The 20,620-nt window shown below is 30.3% G+C and overlaps 1 protein-coding gene and 1 long non-coding RNA gene across 2 annotated transcripts; both read right to left on the bottom strand.

Moving 5' to 3' along the window:
• Positions 1 to 6,745: 6,745 nt before the first annotated feature.
• On the bottom strand, positions 6,746 to 15,582 carry LOC142242028 (proteasome-associated protein ECM29 homolog). Its single transcript, XM_075313942.1, has 19 exons — positions 15,507 to 15,582; positions 15,055 to 15,185; positions 14,749 to 14,981; positions 14,450 to 14,696; positions 13,492 to 14,381; positions 13,154 to 13,430; positions 12,914 to 13,091; positions 12,652 to 12,845; positions 11,165 to 11,333; positions 10,934 to 11,101; positions 10,399 to 10,878; positions 10,146 to 10,329; positions 9,594 to 10,081; positions 9,158 to 9,273; positions 8,754 to 9,098; positions 8,575 to 8,691; positions 8,351 to 8,491; positions 7,189 to 8,278; positions 6,746 to 7,067 (listed from the first exon to the last, which is right to left on the bottom strand). Exons 1-19 carry the CDS (start codon positions 15,523 to 15,525, stop codon positions 6,850 to 6,852), a joined length of 5,685 nt encoding a protein of 1,894 aa, XP_075170057.1. The 5' UTR covers positions 15,526 to 15,582; the 3' UTR covers positions 6,746 to 6,849.
• A 516-nt stretch (positions 15,583 to 16,098) lies between these two features.
• On the bottom strand, positions 16,099 to 16,572 carry LOC142241879 (uncharacterized). The gene is made up of 2 exons (XR_012723852.1): positions 16,370 to 16,572; positions 16,099 to 16,312 (listed from the first exon to the last, which is right to left on the bottom strand). It is a non-coding gene; the product is annotated as an uncharacterized LOC142241879 (long non-coding RNA).
• Between the last annotated feature and the right edge of the window lie 4,048 nt (positions 16,573 to 20,620).

The raw sequence follows: 20,620 nt of genomic DNA, 5'->3' as shown, positions 1-20,620 counted from the left end.
AATCCAATTATTATATAAAATGTTTGAATACATTTTTAACTACAGGAGGATGCATGTTTTGTTTTGGAAATGGTGTATGGAAGATACTGCGTCTTTATGCGAATTGATAGCAGTTGAAAATGATGTATCAAACAAACGAGATGCGTGTTATGTGTCAAGTTTGTCTGGTCACATATTCATTTTTGCTTTTGTTTCATACAAAAACACATCAATAATATGCAATTATTGTTATTTGCTTATGCCAGTTGCATAGTCTAATAATCCGCAATCTAAAAATTTACCTAAAGCTTTAGATTTTATTGGCACTATGCGATTCTTATATAAAAATTTTTGCTCTACTTTAATACAAACGTTTCTTTTGGACGATTTGTCTAAAAGGACAATCAAAATAGTTTAACCGAGTGAAAGGTCCCTTAGTCAAGGTACAACTCGATATAAGTTTTAATATAGTATTATACACTCATAGAAAAACAATTCTGCTAATAATAGCAAACACTGACTGCTACTATTTTAGCATACACACAAAAAATATTTTTTGTCTTCAATCACGAAATTAATTGATCCAATTAATTTTTAGTTGAAATGTCTACAATCACAGAAATAATAATTTCAATTAAGAAATTAATTGAAATTCAATTAAAAAATGAATTGATCCGAATAAAATATTATTTGATACTATAATTTTTGTGATTGATTTTTGTTTCAATTAAAAAATTTGTTGAATCGATTAAATCAATTAAGACTTAAACAGGTTGACTGATAAGTCCCCGGTCTGACACATAGATGGCGTCGCTAGTATTAAATGCATATTATTTTTATATAGTACCAACCTTCAAATGATTCGTGTCAAAATTTGACGTCTGTAAGTCAATTAGTTTGTGAGATAGAGCGTCTTTTGTGAAGCAACTTTTGTTATTGTGAAAAAAATGGAAAAATAAGGAATTTCGTGTTTTGATAAAATACTGTTTTCTGAAGGAAAAAAATACGGTAGAAGCAAAAACTTGGCTTGATAATGAGTTTCTGGACTCTGCCCCAGGGAAATCAACAAAAATTGATTGGTATGCAAAATTCAAGCGTGGTGAAATGAGCACGGAGGACGGTGAACGCAGTGGACGCCCGAAAGAGGTGGTTACCGACGAAAACATCAAAAAAAATTCACAAAATGATTTTGAATGACCGTAAAATGAAGTTGATCGAGATAGCAGAGGCCTTAAAGATATCAAAGGAACGTGTTGGTCATATCATTCATCAATATTTGGATATGCGGAAGCTCTGTGCAAAATGGGTGCCGCGCGAGCTCACATTTGACCAAAAACAACAACGTGTTGATGATTCTGAGCGGTATTTGCAGCTGTTAACTCGTAATACACCCGAGTTTCTCCGTCGATATGTGACAATGGATGAAACATGGCTCCATCACTACACTTCTGAGTCCAATCGACAGTCGGCTGAATGGATAGCGACCGGTGAACCGTCTCCGAAGCGTGGAAAGACTCAAAAATCCGCTGGCAAAGTAATGGCCTCTGTTTTTTGGGATGCGCATGGAATAATTTTTATCGATTATCTTGAGAAGGGAAAACCCATCAACAGTGACTATTATATGGCGTTATTGGAGCGTTTGAAGGTCAAAATCGCGGCAAAACGGCCCCATATGAAGAACAAAAAAAGTGTTGTTCCACCAAGACAACGCACCGTGCCACAAGTCATTGAGAACGATGGCAAAAATTCATGAATTGGGCTTCGAATTGCTTCCCCACCCACCGTATTCTCCAGATCTGGCCCCAGCGACTTTTTGTTGTTCTCAGACCTCAAAAGGATGCTCGCAGGGAAAAAATTTGGCTGCAAATGAAGAGGTGATCGTCGAAACTGAGGCCTATTTTGAGGCAAAACCGAAAGAGTACTACCAAAATGGTATCAAAAAATTGGAAGGTCGTTATAATCGTTGTATCGCTCTTGAAGGCAACTATGTTGAATAATAAAAACGAATTTTGACAAAAAAATGTGTTTTTCTTTGTTAGACCGGGGACTTATCGGGCAACCTGTTAATTGGAATATTTTTCGTGAAATTTTTTTCTGTGCATGAATTGCTGTTAAGTTTTTTTTTGTATGAATTCCCATAAAAAACAACAACACAATCAAAATAGATTGACTAATCGACTTTTGATATTTTTGAAAATCGAAGAATAGGAAAAATTCAAGAATAGGAAAAATCGAAAAGTTGCACTCATTTCAAACTTTCAAGAAGTCCAAGACACGAAAATCTACTTTTCCGAAAGTCGACTTACCCAAATTTTCAAAATGTCAACTTTTCCAAACGTTTAAAAAGCTCGGAATTCGAAAAGCAGTTTTTTGAAAAAAAAAAAAAAAATAAAAAAGAAAACTGCAAAAAAGGATTTTTTCTAATTTAAAAAAAAAGTTGACCTTTTTAAAATTTCAAGAAGACTAACCCCCATTTTCTGGAAGCTCCGTTAGTGCTACGTTAGCTAACGAACTTTTAAACCGTACTATGGACATGTTTGTCATCTTGCCTATATATTCCATACGCCAGTTAGGAACTTAACTGCTAAACATTTTTCTGTTAAAGTTAACCGGAGAGAAGATATTTCGATTTTACTTTCTGTTAACTGGGAGTTAAAGTCTAACCGAGATACATCAAAATGGCCGTAAGACTCTAAAATTTGGCTTTCAAGAAGTCACCCTATCCAAATTTTCAAAAAGTCGAAACTCGCAGTCGATTTTTCCAAATTTTTATAAAGTGAAAAAATCGACATGTCGACTCTAAAAAACAACTTTCACAAAATCGAAACTTGAAGTCAACTTTTGATAAAGTCAGAAAATCGAAAAGTCGAATTTTTGATACTGTATCGAATAACATTTCGCAACATATATGAAGTTCGCTTTCCAGCGCAAACAGTGAATAGAACAGTTGTTTATCAAATACCAACGGGTACTTATCCGCAATAATTTGTGCTCCATAAAAAATTAAAAAAAAAAAAAAACAATATATAAAAACTTAAGTACTAGAGAAAGATAACTACATGCATTTTACATGCACTTCACGTGGAACCTCGAGTATTTATCAGTTATATGCGAAGCAAAATTGTAGATTATTACAAATCAAATATATGAATATACGACACACATTTACCTCAATCGTAGCCGTTCTTTATTACAAACACTGTTGCCACAATTGGTAGAAATCTACCAAAAAGGGTAGATTTTTTACTGTTTGGTAGGTTGATCGAATTTTTTAAAACATTCCTCTTCTATTATATTCCACAGTAATAAAATTTGGACAAAATTTTATTTCTATAGAAATAAAAAAAGACAAAATTTTATTTCTATAGAAAATAAAATTTTGACAAAATTTTCTATAGAAATAAAATTTTGTTTTTTTGTGTTTTTGATCTCAGCTTAAAGCCATGCATTGACTAAACTACAAGTGTAGCTTAACCAACAGAGGAAAAGTATGCTTGTCAAATTTATTTGGGCAAAGCCCTATAGACTGCAAGATGGTTGGATGTACAGCTGTTTCGGAATTACCACATTCCTCATCAGCATCCTCTACTTGCAGCAAAACTATCAACCAATTATCAGAATAAATTCGGGTAATTCACTCAACCCAACGTGAACTACACTTGAACCTCCCGAAAAAGGGTTTGATAGTCGGCTACTGCCTAAAACAAATTTGCCAGCATATCTCTTTTCCTTTGCCAAACTCAAATCATCGATTTGTATGTATTTGGCTGGGTTTGTTTTTGAGCGTGCTTCCTCTATCTTCATTCGTTTTGTTTGTTATTGTTGGCTTCTCTTCAATCGTTATTGTTGTTTTTTTGTGTTTTTGATCTCAGCTTAAAGCCATGCATTGACTAAACTACAAGTGTAGCTTAACCAACAGAGGAAAAGTATGCTTGTCAAATTTATTTGGGCAAAGCCCTATAGGCTGCAAGATGGTTGGATGTACAGCTGTTTTCGGGAGGTTCAAGTGTAGTTCACGTTGGGTTGAGTGAATTACCCGAATTTATTCTGATAATTGGTTGATAGTTTTGCTGCAAGTAGAGGATGCTGATGAGGAATGTGGTAATTCCGAAACAGCTGTACATCCAACCATCTTGCAGTCTATAGGGCTTTGCCCAAATAAATTTGACAAGCATACTTTTCCTCTGTTGGTTAAGCTACACTTGTAGTTTAGTCAATGCATGGCTTTAAGCTGAGATCAAAAACACAAAAAAAAAACACCAATAACGATTGAAGAGAAGCCAACAATAACAAACAAAAAGAAATAAAATTTTGACAAAATTTTCTATAGAAATAAAATTTTGACAAAAATTTCTAGAGATACAATTTTGACAAAATTTGTTATAGAAATAAAATTTTGACAAAATTTTCTAGAGATACAATTTTGACAAAATTTGTTATAGAAATAAAATTTTGACAAAATTTTCTATAGAAATAACATTTTGACAAAATAATAAAATGTTGACAAATTTATCGATAGATATAAAATTTTTACAAAATTTGTTATAGAAATCAAATTTTGACAAAATTTTTATATAGAAATACAATTTTGACAAAATTTTCTATAGAAATAAAATTTGGCAAAATTTTCTATAGAACTAAAATTTTGACAAAGTTTTCTATAGAAATAAAATTTTTTATAGAAAAAAAAATTTACAGAATGTGCTATAGAAATAAAATTTTGACAAAATATGTTATAGAAATAAAATTTTGACAAAATTTGTTAGAGAAATAAAATTTTGACAAAATTTTCTAAAGAAAAAAAATGTTGACAAAATTTGTTATAGAAATAAAATGTTGGCAAACATTTTTTATAGAAATAAAATGTTGACAAAATATTCTATAGAAATAAAATTTAGACAAAATTTGTTATAGAAATATAAATTTGTTGTTGTTTTTTTGATTTCAGCTTAAAACCATGCATTGACTAAACTACAAGTGTAGCTTAACCAACAGAGGAAAAGAATGTTTGTCAAATTTATATGAGCCAAGCCCTATAGACTGCAAGCATCCAGCATCCTCTACTTGCAGCAAACTATCAACCAATTATCAGAATAAATTCAGGCAGTTCACTAAACCCAAAAGTAAACCACACTTGAACCTTCCGAAAAAAGGGGCTTTACAATAATTTTAACAAAATTTTTATATAGAAATAAAATTTTGACAAAATTTTCTATAGAAATAAAATTTGGCAAAATTTTCTATAGAACTAAAATTTTGACAAAATTTTCTATAGACATACAATTTTGACAAAATTTTCTATAGAAATAAAATTTTGACAAAATTTTCTATAGAAATAAAATTTTGACAAAATTTTCTATAGAAATACAATTTTGACAAAATTTTCTATAGAAATAAAATTTTGACAAAATTTTCTATAGAAATAAAATTTTGACAAAATTTTCTATAGAAATAAAATTTTGACAAAATTTTCTATAGAGATAACATTTTGTCAAAATTTGTTATAGAAATATAAATTTGACAACATTTTCTATAGAAATAAAATTTTGACAAAATTTTCTATAGAGATAACATTTTGAAAAAAATTGTTATAGAAATATAAATTTGACAACATTTTCTATAGAAATAACATTTTGACAAAATTTTCTATAGAAATAAAATTTTGACAAAATTTTCTATAGAAATAAAATTTTGACAAAATTTTCTATAGAAATAAAATTTTGACAAAATTTTCTATAGAAATACAATTTTGACAAAATTTTCTATAGAAATAAAATTTTGACAAAATTTTCTATAGAAATAAAATTTTGACAAAATTTTCTATAGAAATACAATTTTGACAAAATTTTCTATAGAAATAAAATTTTGACAAAATTTTCTATAGAGATAACATTTTGACAAAATTTTCTATAGAAATAAAATTTTGACAAAATTTTCTATAGAAATAAAATTTTGACAAAATTTTCTATAGAAATAAAATTTTGACAAAATTTTCTATAGAAATAAAATTTTGACAAAATTTTCTATAGAAATAAAATTTTGACAAAATTTTCTATAGAAATAAAATTTTGACAAAATTTTCTATAGAAATAAAATTTTGACAAAATTTTCTACAGAAATAAAATTTTGACAAAATTTTCTATAGAAATAAAATTTTGACAAAATTTTCTATAGAAATAAAATTTTGACAAAATTTTCTATAGAAATAAAATTTTGACAAAATTTTCTATAGAAATAAAATTTTGACAAAATTTTCTATAGAAATAAAATTTTGACAAAATTTTCTATAGAAATAAAATTTTGACAAAATTTTCTATAGAAATAAAATTTTGACAAAATTTTCTATAGAAATAAAATTTTGACAAAATTTTCTATAGAAATAAAATTTTGACAAAATTTTCTATAGAAATAAAATTTTGACAAAATTTTATATAGAAATAAAATTTTGACAAAATTTTCTATAGAAATAAAATTTTGACAAAATTTTCTATAGAAATAAAATGTTGAAAAAATTTGTTATAGAAATAAAATTTTGACAAAATTTTCTATAGAAATAAAATTTTGAAAAAAAAGTTTTATTTGTATATTCTACCTCTTAAAACTGGTAAAGACACATTTTTAAAACAATTAGCTCTTTTTTATGTGTCTTTTTGTACTACCAAATCTTTTGTTAATTTTTTGGTAATTAAGTAATTATTAGATTGATAAAATAATTGCCACAAACACGTAACTTTTAATAAAACCGCAAAAAATAAAAAAAATGTGATCCTATTTTTAGAAATGTTATTTTAATTGAGACCATACCTCTCCCATTAGTGTATATTTCCCATTTACGTAAGTATGCTTATATTAACAAATGAATCTCAATGATCAGTGATCTTGAAAACCTGATTTGCTTAACTTCTCCTCAATATCCTTAATGCGACAACGTACTTCTGGTGCTGAATCCTTTTGAAATTTAGGAAGATTTTCGTCAAAGTTTTGCTTAATCATTGTTAAATGTTTCATGTCCTTGGCTTCGCTAAGGCGTTTAATTAAGATTAACACAATGCTGAGAGCCTCTTTTTTCAAGCCGGTATGGGGTATGCCTGGAAGGAAAAAAGAAAGAAATATGCACAATCGTATCATAAATAAAGTCTGAAGAAACCACAACTTTTTTCCTTATATGCACACCAGGCATCAATTGTTAGCTTAGCATATAAAAATTACCTGAGGCATATGTAACGGCCGAGAGGACATCTTGACAAATTTTCTCCACTATAACATTACGCTCCATCTCTTTGTCCACTTTCACTTTCTTCTCTTTGTTGACTATAGCATTGGCGTCTTCATTTCCCTCGGTTTGATTGCTGAGAATCTGTAATCTTTCTGTGAATTTCGCTAGGGCTATCATAAGGGCCACTTGTACTGGTCTTGTGTTATCCACAATAATGGTGGAGCAACGTTCAGCAAATAATTGTTGGTATTTTGTTTGAGTCTCTAGAGAGTGGCGTGGCCATGATTTACCCAAGGTCTCACAAACATTTTCCTTGAGTTTATTTAATACGGTGGCCCTGCGGTTGCGTTCATCTGTTGTCAAATCTGTTTCATCCTCCTCACCATCATCGTCTGATGTGGATAATTTACGTAATGCTTTCTTATCTAGAATATACCAAAGCATATTGTAGACTTCTTCAAAGCGATCAACTTCTAGCTCCTCCAAAATATCGCCCAAACTGGATAGAACTAAAGTTCTATACTGGGGTTCCTCCTTTCGACATTCCTTCATTGCGGCCTCTACAATTTTCTCACATATTTCATGTTTTGGATCTAGACCCTTACAAAGAGCGGCCAATGCTTGCAGTAAACGCTCTTTACCCTGAAATGTACGACCTTGAAGACCATTGATGAGTAAGTTAATTAGGCGTAAGCGATCTTTTTCCTCCAAGGTGTCTTTGAGGCGTTTGGCAATTGTTTTAATGGCATTAGCCGATTGTGCCTTCCTAGACCAGCTGGCATCATTGAGAGCCTGTTCCAATTTGGGAACAATAACATTTAAATTCATGCGAATTCCGGCATCTCCTGAACTAACTTCATTCCATAAATCTTTCCACGATTCAATGGTAGCTTTATTTTCTTCGCTTTGTTCTTCATGCATAGCAAAGAATATTAAAGGCAGGGCATTATCCAAATAGTCTTTTATTAACTCATTATGGCGTTTATTAATCGATTGTAGAACTAATATAACGGCTGTGCGATTCGAAGTATTTTCCATATATGATTCATCCAATTTAATAAATAAATTTCGAATTGATTGTTCCTGTATGACATCAATGGATATTTTTAGGAATCAACATTCGAAACGATGTGGTGTTTTACACAAATATCTTACCTTGGCAATACCAACTAAATGGCCAATAGCACTAGCATAGTATTTTCTCACAGTGGCATTACGATCCTTTATGCCCACAAAACAAGCACCCAAATATTTACCAACTAAAGGTGTCATTTCCTTACCTAAACGTATGCTAATCTAAAATAAAAATTATGGTATACAAATTATGGTATGTTGAACCATTTACCGTTCGCAATATTTTGGAAAACCTTACGACTTACCAGACATATTAAATGGGCAGCAGCGATTTTACTACCCAAATTTACAGAAGTCTTTATAATATCTAAAACGGCTGGTGTCATTTTTTCCAAGGCAGCATAATCCACAAAGCGAACACACTATTATAAAATATTTTTAACTAATTAGGAAACAAAATTTCAATGGAAAAAAATCCATTTACCTTCGCTGTGGTCTCTGTGGTATGATGTGATTTTGCCGCCTCTGCTCTTAGAGAATCAACTTTTTCTTGAGCATCATGATCAGCTCCCAAACGTGTGGATAAATACGAAAGTTTTGTTGATTCCAATTCTCCTGTGGCTTTTAACAAACATGGTATTAGTGAAGGTAAATGTGGTGCTATCAGTGCTCCAGAGGAATCAATCATTTCCGATATAGTTTTTATACTAATTTTCCTGATATCCGCCACTGTGTGTGTTACACCAGTTTCCAAAAGGAAGGGTAAAATGGACGAAGCCACAGCTGTACCCGATTTTCCATGGTCAGAAGAGGCTGCTGTAACACAAAGCTAAGGAAAATGTCCTTGGTTGTATTGGTGGCTGGCATTACGAAAAGTCTAAAACATACCTTGCTAAGGAATAATGCAGTACCCTCAGCCGCCAGTCTTGTACCCTCGTGTATATCATCCATTACACGGAAAAGTTGACACCATAATTCCTTCAATTCCGGTTCGGGAACCTCGTCTATATAAAAAATAATAAAAATTAATGTCGTTCGGAAGTAGAATCATTTTCCAAACTTTAAAGATAAAAATGGCATTCTAAAGTAACCACCTAGGTAGCCTTCATCTTTATGCGTTCGATGTTGTTCTGTATTCTACGATATTTATCAAAGATAATCTATCGCGTGCAGCTGATATCTGTATCATCCTATTTAAAACCCATTTCAGGTTTTAGTATGGTAATGGATGTATGAAGGCATCGCATATATTCGTATCTCCTCCGATTTTAATTTTTTTCATTTTCCTTTTGTAAATAATCAGTTTGTTTACAAAATAACTTACCCACTTCCATGGCATTAGTTTTGGAAGGTGATTTAGATCCACCGGCATAACGATTTTTCTCCTCCGTTCGTAGGCGTAAACCATTGGGACGCCTTAATAAATCTCTTACGGCTAAACAACATGCAATACGGACTCTCCATTCGTTGAAAGTTAAATTATCCAAAAGTTCACGTAAAATTTCCCAATAATATTGTTCAACAACTTCTTTGGGTTCCGTCACTATGGAATCCCATATGGAAATCATAGAATTTTGAATTTTCGGTGTTGGATCATATTTGTAACGATATAGGCGGGGTATTATTTTTCCAAAATAAGGTTGCATTTTGGCTTTCTGTTCACTTGATAGAGATTTTAGGCCAAAGGCAGCTCCCAGTTTACTAGTCCATGAAGCATTATGATTAGCCAATTGCATAAATTGATAAATCATTTCGGGTTGATTGAGGTCAGAGGCTAAAGAGCATAGCTCTTTATAGGTTGTTATATTGCCGCTAAGAAAAATCAGACATTTAAGTAAAGACTTTTTTTCAAAATAAAATAATTGAAAATTCTTACCCAGTTGGAGTTTTGCCCAGCATACCTTCGGCAAATAGTTCAGTATCTTCATTGACCTTATTTACTTTGCGTTTACCACCCATGAGTTGATCCAATAGAGAATTGGCTAGATCATTTTGGCTATTGGGATCCGATAAGTTATAAACTAAACCCAAACCTCTAGAGGCAACATCTTGGACAAATTCTACAAGCAAAATTACAAATCCTTTACAAAAAATTCTTCCAACTTAGTTATGTAAGTTTATCAACATACCACTGTCATCCGATAATAATTCGGTAAAAGCATATTGCAACATTTGCTTTTTGTTTAACACAGCTGGACGATAACTACAATTTTTGACCACTGCTAAAAGCCATACAGAGCATGACTGGCGACATTGAGGATTTGGTTCGGGTACCAAACGTATGAGTCTATTCAAAAATTTCTCAAATAATTCATCATTACAATGGGGATTCACGAAATTCTCACTGGGTATACCCTCATTTATATCATAACCACATAATGTTGTAGCCATGGCATCAGAAATGGCTATGTTTAATGCGGCATCTTTTTGAATTTTTGCCAAATCCAGGAATTTATCCAAGTTACGTTGTGTAAAGTATTGACCATCGCCTATGGCTAAATTACCTAGACATTTAGCAGCTTCTGCTCGAATTTTCGGACGAACTGAAGAACTTTTCAAAAGTCTATGGACCACAGTGAATATAAAGAATTTTGTAGATCCAGTAGCAGCTAAATATAAGGATTTGGAATTAGTTAACATTTGAATATTTTAACTAGAACTTACTGTATTCGGTCATTGCTTCATCATCGTCATCATCATTGTCGTTTCCCTGAGTTTGGAAAGTAATTTCCAGTTGCACATTTGGTATTTCATTCCATTTGCTAATCATAGAAAAACATTTAGCAGCAGCTGATATGAGCAAATCTTGAGGGCCTTTTACCAAAATTTCAGCTAAAAACAAAAAAACGAAAATATTTAGATTACTTTTGGATATCAAAGATTTCCAAATCTTACCTATAACTTTTATGGCATCAACAAACTCGGGCCATTTTTGTAAATCTTTAGGTGTTTCATTCTCTTTATAGTTTTGTATTATACGGCTAAAGGCATGACCCAAAACTAATAACCATCCATGTTTATGCTCTAAGGATTTCTGTGGCAAATTTTTTAAGGTGTCACTAATCTAAAGGGGAATAAAATAAAGAAAAAAAATAAAAATGATTCAATTAATATGTTTTTATATTTTTTTACTATGCCACCAAAGGATATAAACAAACAAAAAAACTAGAGAGCCGGCCATTGTAATTACGTTATTTTGCAAAAAAAAAAAAAAAAAAACTTAAGACTTAAATAATAAAAAATATCAGTTAACATAAAATTAAATTTTTAGATGATCCAAATATTGATCACAGAAATAATTTATTCCAATTAATATTTTAATGTAACCAATAATTTTTTAATCAATTATTTAGTGAGCCAAAAAAAAAAATGTTTAAGAGGGGTTTTAGACGATGCAACTAGTTGCGTGCAATTTTTTGTATTCTCTTTTAAAGTTGCTTCTTAAAAACTTCAGCATTTATACGTTGAAATTTTTCATGCAATCGCTTGAAATTTCAAGTTTCAGAAATGTCAAAAAATTGCAAGAGGAACGGAAAACATGAAATTTTTTCTACCCCCTTTGCTTCTCTACCCCGTTTGCCTACAAACAAGAATTGCGTGCAATTATTGCATGCAATTATTGCATCGTCTAAAACCCTTCTAATTGTCGTTCCTAATGTTATAAAAAATGTTTACTACATTTTCAAAATAATAATTTTTTATAATTGTTAGGAAAATTTAACTTTTATAATGCTTACTATGGTTTATAAAATTGTAATAAATAAATAAGAAATAATTTTTTAATTAAAAACAAAAATTTTTGTGTGCAGTTCATTGTAATTAAGTTATTTGGCCGAAAGTTAAACATGTAATTAATATTCTAAATGAATTTAGGACACAAAAAATAATATTTGGTGGATGCAATTAAATTTTTAGTTGATTTAAACATTTACAAAATAATTTAATTTATCCAATAAATTAATTTATTTGGTCGAAAAGCCCCAGAATAAATGAGTAAAAATGTCATTAATATTTTAAATGAATTTAGGACCCATAACATAACATTTTGTGGATGCAATAAAAATTTTTAGTTTGGATTCAAATATTTACAAAATAAATTTAATGATCCAATTACCACTTTAATTACACTAATAAATAATTTTTAATGACTAAATAATTTTTTCTTTTAATTAACGTCCCTAATATTCTAAAAAAATTAGTGGTCAAAACATGTTCAATAATTTTAAATAGTTCTTAGATTCAATTAAATTTTTAATTTGCCCAGTTCATGTTATAGTCGGCCAAATAATTTTTGCTAACCGTTGCTAAATTTCTAAATATTTTTTCATAAACACCTAGGCCCTAATGATTTTATATTTACGTTTACAAAAAGAAATATTTACTTGTGCATTAAATTCAGGTTCGTTGAATCCATAAGCCCATAGAATACCAACAATTTGGGCTACATTCGAACGCATTACTTCGGATACATCCTTTAGGGAATTACTTAAAGGTTCTAGTAAATGCATTTGTGACTTGCATAACATGGCCGGTTGGGCATTCAGCAAGTCATATAGACACAAAAGATTCGATTCATCTGAAATGAGAAAACAAAAATATTAAAGAAAAACTTAAAAAAAGTATTAAAAAGCACCCAAAACTTACGTCTCCTGGCTTCAACGGCTTTTTGTATAAATAATAGATATTGATGAAGTTCATTATTTTCCGATTCCTCATAATTACACAAAATATATTTCTTTAATTTATGCTGATACTTTGAATCACCGGGTGCACAACGTGCTCCTGCTGAATACCATAGACAAATGCGTAAATAATCCAAAATCTAAATAGGAAATCGATTTTTCTATCAACTGCTGTATATAATAATAAATTATGTATACCCACCTCTTCATATACTTCCAAGGAGAAAGGCAATTTAGTGCGACCAACTACAATGGCAAGATTTTTCTTAAGCCTTTTTTCAGCAATTTCGTTTACATGGCGCATCATTGATTTAAAACTTGGCAATATAACATGTCTTTGCTCCGAGATAAGCTTATTGAAATCTTCCACATCTTTATCTTCGTGCAAAAATTCAATGGAAGACAACATTTGATAGTTGATGTGATCCTTTTTAGAGACTCCATACAAATAAGAGGTAACATTCTCACGCAAGGAATTTCTAAAAATAAAATTATTGAATTTTTTTTGGGTTTTTAAAACAGCAAATTTTCAATATTTACCTTTCGCCTGCTATGAGCAATAGCAAATATCTGGCAGGTGCATAATATTCGGGATAACATGTTGTAAGAAATATACCCGAAACATTTTGGACAATTTGTAATTTAGATTCAGCATTGTCGGAGAGCATGGCCAGCAGTAAATGTTGTTGACCCGTTAATTGCACAACTTCCTCACTCATAGCCTCCTCATTGTCCTCATTCTTTTTATGGTCTTCGGGTTTCCAAGCAAATGCTGGAGACATGGCGACTAAAGCCTCTCTTATAGAGCTATGCAAATCGGGTGGTGAATTTGTTAAATGGTTGAAATATGATAGAACAATTTTCAAATCCTGATTAACAGCCGTGGGACAGGATCTCGATAACTGAGCCAATGCTGAATAGGCAGCATTTTGAACATCGTTAGGCTCATTGGAATCCTTGCCAACGAGTTTAGAAAATCCTGTTAACAAAACTTTGGACACTTTCGTTATGATATCCGAGGGACCTTCTTTAATGAGATTTTCAGCAAATTGCAGGGACAAAACTTTACATTTTTGATTGGTATTTGCTCCAAAAAGGCCTTCGAATACCACCTGTATGCCTTTGGGTACACTAATACCTTTGCCACGACATTTTATGAGATATACTAGCAGTTTCTGTCTTACTCTAGCACAAGACGGTGTTGTTTTACGTTCTGCCACATTAGAGTTATTGCCCGAAAATAAGGTATACAAAGGCATAGTCACATGAGAATCTGTAAAATCGAGTATGGTAACAACTTTACTCAACTCTGCAATGGCTGGTGTAGCAACACTAAAACGGGTATCCGAGGATGCAATCACAAGCAATAGGAAAATATCAATGTCGCTAAATATGCCCGAGCAAATAAAACGTACTATGCCTTTTTTGATCTAAAAGTGAGATAATGGAAAATAATTCAGTTCAGAATGGATTGTTTCTTTCTATTACATAAACCTACATTTTCCAATTCCTCAGCCTTCCAATTATTATTGATTATTCTCTTAAAAGAATATGGGCTCATACCGGGAGGTGGCACATCTTGATCTTGTGTAACTCCATATGGTAAAAGTAATACATCCTGAAGCAACGACATAAAATTCTTTTTAATTTCTGGCTTATCATCTAACTTTAAAACTTCTTTTCTTTGAGCTGGATCATCAGGTAATTTTATTTCATTCAGATCCGATAAAATCAGCATAAATAATCTAAGAAAAAAATCAAAAAATTAGCATGCCCAAGAACCACAAGTTTACATACTTATCCTGATAGCTTTCCAATTTATCCTCACATCCTATGAGCTTGGCTGCTAAGCTTGAACGTGTTTCGAGATTCAGACGTGGGTATCCCATAGTAATAAAAATTATAGCGAAATTTTGTAAAAATGGTGAATTTGATGAGGCCTTGTACTGATCGATTAAAGCTTCAACGGGTATTTGAACCAAAGGTCTGGAACTCAAACGTCGTTTTATATGGGTCAAGACCTCAACCACCTATTGGGGAAAGATTTAAAAAAAAATTATATTTTAATTTAAAAAAATGTTCGTCATATGAAATGTTGCTTACCTTATTTCGTACTGTGTCATGAGGCGATGTGATTTTCAATATGACCGGTGTTAAGAACCGGCCAACACAGGCCTCCAGTTTATCATCCGTATCCGCACATCCCAAACGCAACAATACGCGTTCCAAAAGTTCTGAAAGAGGTGAATTTAATTGTTAATTTGTAACGTTATTGTATAAATGACCAAAAAACAAAGCATGAAAATGGAATACAACTTAAACAATGCTCAAATATCAATAGGTTTTTACAATTTTAATGCCCTTGTTATAGAATCGCTAGAAATTATCCAACAAAGAAATACTCCTTATTTGGAAAACTTGACGAGTAGGGTTTCTTTGGGTCACTCAACGAGAAATAAATCATGTTATTTTTATATGAAATTTCATAATAATAAAGGGTACATGGGTATAGCAATAAATTCACACGGAATAATAATTGAATAATAATTTCTCACCGATTTCTTCAGCAGCCATGACATTTACTTTTTGAGCTGTTGATGGTATCGTTACAGATTATGTGGCAACATCCACGCTGAACATCTGGCATTGTTGACCATTCATAATAATAAAATGCCCTTCTAACGATAAACTCATAATAAACCCAATAGGAAAAGCTAAAGAAAACATCTGTTTGTGTAGCTAAACAATTGCGATAAATATCACACAGTTTTTCAGCGAAAGTCGTTCTTTAAGATCGGTACTATATTCGGTTTTCGCGATGGAAATTTCACGGTTACTTTCTTCAAATAATTTTATTTAAAGCAAATAAATTAACTCAATCTGTACATACTCCCCTGCCAACATTTTTTGAATTTGGGGACTCTTTTGAGAATCCCCACTACGTCGAAAACAATCATATACGACATCAAAAACTCGTCGGAAAAGCGCCGTCACTATTGAGAAGTTGTACCACGCCAAGTTACTACAAAAATGTTTCGCATGAGTGCGATTATTAGGTGCCTTTATAGATCAATTTAGAACGACGCCAATAAGGGACCCTCCAAACAATCAGAAAAAGTGCATTTTAAGATAGTTGTAAAAGAATCATTGTGGTCGAGTAAAACACGTTTGTTTAGATATTTATTAATTTGATTAAACATTTACAAATTCTTAAAAATATAACATTTATACCACTATCACATTACATTTAACATAATTTTTTGTATTAATGATGATGTTGAGTTACAAGTAGCGAGTTACATGTTGCTGCGTCTATCAACCAGTGTTTTTATTCCATGGAGGCAGCGTGTCTGTAAAATATCTGAAAAACAATCACTTTATTCCATTTGGAAAATCACCAAATTGTTCACCAATATACCTTTCACAATTTTAAGCGTATAATCTATGTTTTCAGAACTTTATTTTCGTTTTTATTTAATTAAAATATAACAAGCTGGTTGCGCTTGGCGTTTCACAAAAAATGGCTTTTTTAACAGTAGGGATGGCAAATTACTTGCATGTACTTTTTGATGTACCTTTTCATGATGGTTGAAGTGACATTTACGAGTCCGTGGTAACGATGAGGTTGAAATGGAACTTTGAAATGCTGGCAAGGTCCCCATTTCATCTAATTTCATAAAGATTTAAGGTCTGATTATGCATCTAAAAATGTAGCGTAGCCGTATCATAACGGCAACGTATGATTTTTTTGGCGATTAGCCAACTTGAAAACAACGGACCAAAAAACTATCAAGAACTGGCAGAAAAACGTTTGTTTTTTACATTTCAAATGAATTTCACGAAAAATAGTAATGTCTCATCGTCCATTTTAACCGAAAACAATATTTTAATGAAATATATTTTCACGCTAATCGTACTTTTCATCTATCACGCTTGTTTTTTGATCGGCTGATACGACAACGATACGTAAATTTTTGTTTTTTTTCTGAATCTTACGACACGCTTACGATGTGCAAACGTTGGGTAATCGTTTATATGGGCTGGCATATATCAAAAACAAACAGCTGACACGCCACACAATATGCGTTACGACCCGTTTTTGGATGCATAAGCAGGCCTTTAACAGAAATACGTTGATTTTCATTTAAAAGTATTATTTTTCAAAAAGTAATCGCGAAAATAATATAATTTTCAACTTCGAACATAGTACCGACCTTTAAGCTAAAAATAGCAGCAAAGACAGCCAGAGCGATTAATTTGTAGCACTTGAACATTTTTCTAGAGATGTTCCCCAGGAAATTCCTCTAAAGACCAATTTATGTTCGCATTACCGCGCTAAAATAGCATTTTTTCACATTTTTTTGTGGATCAAAAGTAAAAAAAACCATCAAATTTCAAAATCAGTTTGGATTTGTTCGAATTGGCTACCTTTGGCACTAATTATGGCCTCCAAGGGGCCGACAAAGCCATCACACGCTGCAGGAAAGTTACTCTGCGGTATTTTGACTAGAGTGATCAAAACCGTCGGTGAAAATCGATGGATCGATTTTTCGTTTTGCACCGATTGTCGGTTTTGTATAAAATCCCATTTTCGGTGGACCGGTAGAACCGGTGTTTTTAATATCATAAAAACAGGTTTTCAGTGTAAATTGAAATAATGCGCTTTACAGACTATCAGTTATTCCGGACGGAATGTCGGCGTTTGTAAAGAATCTTACAGTGTGTCGGATCGATACGACTTGTCGGCGATGACTAAATAATCGGTAAATGTGTTATCGATCCCATAAACATGCAGCAGTATCGATTATGCCTTCGGACTTAACTTATAATGTGCACAATATATGGGATATGTTCGACACGAGCACTGTCGTCCGGAATAACTGATAGTCTGTAAAGCGCATAAGAAAACATCCCGAATGTATTTTATGCGCTTCCAACTTGTTTCTGAACACTTCCAACATAGTATTATTCCAAGATGTGAAATAAAATACGTCGGTTTGCTAAAGGAATCTCAGAGATATTTCAATGAAATATAAGCAAATCGTGTTTGTTCAATTAGGAGCGTATATTTTGTCAACAAAATCTATGATATTTCTTACGTTATTATTATTCGACTTAATTTGGTGTATCTTTCTGTAGAAAATGAGCTCTTTGAATATTTCGAAAAACCAATTTTAGTTGGCTTCAGTTATAGTTTAGTTTTCAATATACACAAAAAGTAAATGGATCCAATGGAACAATATTCAAAAAAAGTAAATGGAACCAAAAAATAAAAAATCCAACATTTTAATGTTTATCTACGGTATTGTTACCGCAATTACAGCCACGGAATTTAAAATCGGTTGGACCAGTTATGCCAACCGGTATGGTTTTAAAAAATGGACAGGTTTTTTAGAACCGAGCAAACCCGACTTTTAAAAAACCGTTTTTTTCCGTCACTCTAATTTTGACCCATTCCCTGCGAAGCAAATGGGAAATTTTGGCAAAATTTTCTATAAATTTTGAGAATAAAATTTTCTATAGAGATAAAATTTTGTCAAAATTTTCTATAGAAATAAAATTTTGAAAAAAATTTCTATAGAGATAAAATTTTGAGAAAATTTTCTATAGAGATAAAATTTTGCCAAAATTTTCTAAAGAGATAAAACTTTGACAAAATTTTCTATAGATATAAAATTTTGAAAAAAATTTCTATAGAACTAAACTTTTGGAAAAATTTTCTATATAAATAAAATTTTGACAAAATTTCCTATAGAAATAAAATTTTGACAAAATTTTCTATATAAATAAAATTTTGACAAAATTTTCCATATAAATAAAATTTTGACAAAATTTTCTATATAAATAAAATTTTGACAAAATTTTCTATATAAATAAAATTTTGACAAACATTTCTATAGAAATAAAATTTTGAGAAAATTTTAACAAAATTTTCTATAGAGACAGAATTTTGACAAAATTTTGTATGGAGATAAAATTTTGACAAAATTTTGTACAGAGATAAAATTTTGACAAAATTTTTTATAGCGATAAAATTTTGACAAAATTTTCTATAGTGATAAAATTTTCAATAGAGATAAGATTTTGACAAAATTTTCTATAGAAATAAAATTTTGACAAAATTTTCTATATAAATAAAATTTTGACAAAATTTTTTATAGAACTAAACTTTTGGAAAAATTTTCTATGGAACTAAAATTTTGACAAAATTTTCTACAGAAATAAAATTTTGACAAAATGTCCTATAGAAATAAAATTTTGACAAAATGTTCTATATAAATAAAATTTTGACAAAATTTTCTATATAAATAAAATTTTCACAATATTTTCTATAGAAATAAAATTTTGTATAGAAATAAAATTTTCACAAAATGTTCTACATATAAATAAAATTTTGACGAAATTTTATATAGAAATAAAATTTTGACAACATATTCTATAGAAATAAAATTGTGATAAAATGTTCTATCGAAATAAATTTTTTACAAAATTTTCTATAGAAATAAAATTTTGACAAAAATTTGCATAGAAATAAAATTTTGACAAAATTTTCTATAGAAATTAAATTTTGACAATAATTTGTATAGAAATAAAATTTTGAGAAAATTTTCTATAGAGATAAAATTTTCTGCAGAAATAAAATGTTGACAAAATTTTCTATAGAGATAACATTTTGCCAAAATTTTCTAAAGAGATAAAATTTTGACAAAAATTTCTATGGAGATAAAATTTGGACAAAATTTTCTATAGAGATAAAATTTCCACAAAATTTTGTATAGAGATAAAATTTTGACAAAATTTCGTACAGAGATAAAATTTTGGGAAAAATGTCTATAGAGATAAAATTTTCTATAAAAATTTTTTTTCTATAGAAATAAAATTTTGTAAACATTTTATTTCTATAGAAAATTTTATCTCTATAGAAAATTTTCTCAAAATTGTATCCCTATAGAAATTTTTCTCAAAATTTTATCTCTATAGAAAATTTTGTCAAAATTTTCTTTCTATAGAAAATTTTGTCAAAATTTTATCTCTATAGAAAATTTTGTCAAAATATTTTCTCTATAGGAAATTTTGTCAAAATAATTTCTCTATAGAAAATTTTGTCAAAACTTTATTGCTATAGAATATTTTGTCAAAATTTTATCTCTATAGAAAATGTTGTCAAAATTTTATTTCTATAGAAAATTTTGTTAAAATTTTATTTATATAGAAAATTTTGTCAAATTTTTGTACAGAGATAAAATTTTGACAAAATTTTCTATAGAGAAAATATTTTGACAAAATTTCCTATAGAGAAAATATTTTGACAAAATTTTCTATAGAGATAAAATTTTGACAAAATTTTGTATAGAAATAAAATTTTGACAACATTTTCTATAGAGATAAAACTTTTACAAAATTTTCTATAGATATACAATTTTGACAAAATTTTCTACAGAGATAAAATTTTGACAAAATTTTCTATAGAAATAAAATTTTGAAAAAAATTTCTATAGAAATAAAATTTTGACAAATTTTTCTATAGAGATAAAATTTTGTCAAAATTTCCTATAGAGAAAAAATTTTGACAACATTTGCTATAGAGACAAAAATTTTGACAAAATGTTCTATAGAACTAAAATTTTGACAACATTTTATATAGAGATAAAATGTTGACAAAATTTTC

This window comes from Haematobia irritans, chromosome 5 (assembly GCF_050003625.1).
Source record: "Haematobia irritans isolate KBUSLIRL chromosome 5, ASM5000362v1, whole genome shotgun sequence".
Classification (NCBI taxonomy): domain Eukaryota; kingdom Metazoa; phylum Arthropoda; class Insecta; order Diptera; family Muscidae; genus Haematobia; species Haematobia irritans.
Note: the sequence above shows the minus strand (reverse complement) of the source record. Positions and strands in the feature narration are given on the sequence as shown.

Excerpts from the sequence above, each read along its gene's own strand:
- LOC142242028 (XM_075313942.1), bottom strand. Across the intron at positions 11,102-11,164 it reads TGATGCCATAAAAGTTATAG|CTGAAATTTTGGTAAAAGGC; the intron begins GTAAGATTTGGA and ends TTTTGTTTTTAG. Across the intron at positions 10,879-10,933 it reads TGAAGCAATGACCGAATACA|CTGCTACTGGATCTACAAAA; the intron begins GTAAGTTCTAGT and ends CCTTATATTTAG.